The sequence below is a fragment of the Trichechus manatus genome, unplaced genomic scaffold, assembly GCF_000243295.1.
Source record: "Trichechus manatus latirostris isolate Lorelei unplaced genomic scaffold, TriManLat1.0 scaffold00005, whole genome shotgun sequence".
Lineage (NCBI taxonomy): Eukaryota > Metazoa > Chordata > Mammalia > Sirenia > Trichechidae > Trichechus > Trichechus manatus.
Window position 1 is genome coordinate 7,027,722 of NW_004443941.1, and position 2,825 is coordinate 7,030,546.

The 2,825-nt window shown below is 49.0% G+C and overlaps 1 protein-coding gene across 1 annotated transcript in view; it reads left to right on the forward strand.

Moving 5' to 3' along the window:
- The first annotated feature begins 2,426 nt into the window (after positions 1–2,426).
- Positions 2,427–2,825, forward strand: part of LOC101340873 (reticulon-4) — a 64,995-nt gene continuing 64,596 nt past the window's right edge. The window contains exon 1 of the mRNA XM_012556457.2: positions 2,427–2,817. Coding sequence (XP_012411911.1) covers positions 2,554–2,817 — 264 coding nt within the window. The 5' untranslated portion in view covers positions 2,427–2,553. The remainder of the gene's footprint in view (positions 2,818–2,825) is intronic.

Here is a 2,825-nt window from a genome sequence, read left to right on the forward strand (position 1 = left end):
AGATCAATAACATAAAATTCTTACTTTTATTCTCCATCAGAGGAGAGTGCTTATACTATTGCCTCAGAATTGACCTCTATTTACTATTAAAGTTGCCACTCTGCCACTTTTCTGTAATATATACTCATTCCTTCTTTTATCAAACTTTTAATAAACTAAGAATATTCCTTTGAGACTATTTGAGTAGTAGCAGGTACAGAGACGTATGAATACAGAAATATCTCATAAGACACTTACAGATGATATGTGAAAACCCCGTGTAGCTTCCCATTAAGGTATCTCAAAACAGCCACAGTAGGAAAAACAGTGTGGGGAAGGCTGAATGGCCGACCACTGTGACTTAATAGCAGAAGTTCCTACTGTAAACAGTTTGTGAGTGTATGTTTGTATACGTATGCCATTAGTTGAAAATCGTGTACATTTTAGGTAATTTTTGACAAGTACTTGAAACATGTCCATTTTCGTCATCATTGTAGGAATCAGTTTTAAGTTGGCCTTAGCTTGTCAGCAAAGTAAGCCAGTAGAAGATTTGAAGAGAGGTTTTAAGTTGAAGACAGAACATTTGTTAACCACTATCACCCCCAGAATTCTACATAAACGCTTTTCTGTTCCTATTCTTTCCAAAAATCCAAACCTAAACAAACCCCAAACAACTCACGGCCATTTCGTAAATGAAGCCAGTTTATCTTTGTGGAATTAACATGCTAGATCTTGAATATATTGTTGATAATTAACCCAATCAGGTAACATTGCCAGGAAATCTTGTTCTACCTTTCTTTTTTAATTCCCAAATGAAGCCTAGGGTGATATTAATTAGTTAGAGCTAACAATTTGCTTAAATAACCCGTGATTCCCAGTAGCAATTAAAATTTCCTAGTCATTAATCTAGACTACCACTGTCCAATAGAAATGTTTTGTGATCCATATATATGTTTACAAGTTTCTATAGTCATGTTAAAAAGGTAAAATGAAACAAGTGAGATTAATTTAATAGTATGTTTTACTTATCCCCACATATCCAAAGTATGTTCAATTTCAACCAATATAAAAAAAAAAAATACTTCACTTTTTTTTGGGAGGTGGGTGGGTACTAGCTCTTTGAAATCTGGCGTACATTTACACTGACAGCACATTTCAAGTGCCCTGAGCCACAAGTAACCAGTGGCTACAGCATTGGACAGCGCAGGTCTAGACTGAGCAGCCTGAAAGCAGGTTATCCGTGTCTCTCCAGGGCTTCGCAGAGTAGGCATTGCAGAGAATGTTTTTGAAAGGTACATCAGGAAGATTAAAGGGTTCCATAAACCTCTGGCTTCTGATTCTTTTATGTTCTGCAACCACGTTCTTTAAACTTTCCAGTTTGGGGGAAAGTGGAATGAGGAGCATGCTCATTCTGGCACATCGAACTAATGAGTATCGGGCTTCCTGACTCCCAGAAAGCCTGAGTCATCTGAGATGTTGACGGATGAGCCCAAGGTGACTGAGAATGCAACCCAATTTCCAAGGCATCTTTGTTTGCACTTCCTCTCTTCCCTCTCTCTCGGTCTTTCTCTGGGTGACTCATCCATCCACCATGTGAAAGTCCAGCAACGGTGCCCAAAACACGCCCGGAAGGAGATGAGCGGACCTTCACACGATCAACCCCAGATCCCCAGATCCTCTTTTGAGCTGTTTTGCCTACGTCACTCCAGGGGCTGCAGTGTAGACGGCGAGTGACCTTAACTGTCAAAACAAAATTTTTAGGGGGTGGTGGTGGTAGTAGTAGTAATGAGGTGGTTTGGGAATGTTAAGTTTGAGAAAAGGTAACCTTTTATTTCAAATTCTTCTACAGTTTAATGTATATTTAAACGATGAAGGCCTCCTTCGCAGTCCTGTTAGAACCTTCCCTACTCGGGGTTTTTCCCTTTTCTGAGAGGAACGTTTCCAACACCGCCCCCGTCCTCCAGGATAACGCCCTTCCGGTGGCGCGCCAGAAACCTCTCCGACCTTTCCCGGTCCGCAGTCGGTTCCCCCTCGTTAGACTTTAAGGACAGACCGACCTCGAGCAGCCGGGCAAAGCTAAGACCCCACCCAGACGCCCGTCTACCCAAAGTGAAGGGTGGGGCTCCCGGGCCCAAACCCCGCCCACAGAGCACAAGCCCAGCCGGTCAGAGAGAGGAAGTGCAATAATCCCCGCCCACCGTCGCCTCTTTCCCTTCCCGTTGGGCCGGCTCACTGCCCATCTCGTCCATCTCGTAGCCGATTGGCTCCCTCCCTCCCGCGCCAGTGCCTGCCTCTCCCAGCCGGGGAGGGTAAATCACGCCAAACTGGGCGGAGAGTCGGCTCGCCTCTCGCCTTCGCTCGTCTGGGCGGCGGCGGCGACTGGGGACGGGTGGCGTATCAGGGGCGCGGAGGCAGGAGGAGCAGTCTCATTGTTCCGGGAGCCGTCGCCACTGCAGGTCCTCGCCTCGGTGGGCCCGGCCCTCTCAGTGCTCCCCGCCCCCACCACCGCCCGCGGCTGAGGAGAAGCGGCCCGGCGGCAGCAGAAGCTGCAGCATCATCTCCAGCCCGCCCGCCATGGAAGACCTGGACCAGTCGCCGCTGGTCTCCTCGTCCGCGGACACCCCGCCTCGGCCGCAGCCGCAGTTCAAGTACCAGTTCGTGCGGGAGCCCGAGGACGAGGAGGAAGAGGACGAGGAGGACGAGGAGGACGAGGACGAGGACCTGGAAGAGCTGGAGGTTCTGGAGAGGAAGCCCGCCGCCGGGCTGGCGGCCGCCCCGGTGCCTGCCGCCCCGGTGTCCGCCGCCCCCGCGCCCCTGCTGGACTTGGAAAATGAGCCGGTGCCCCC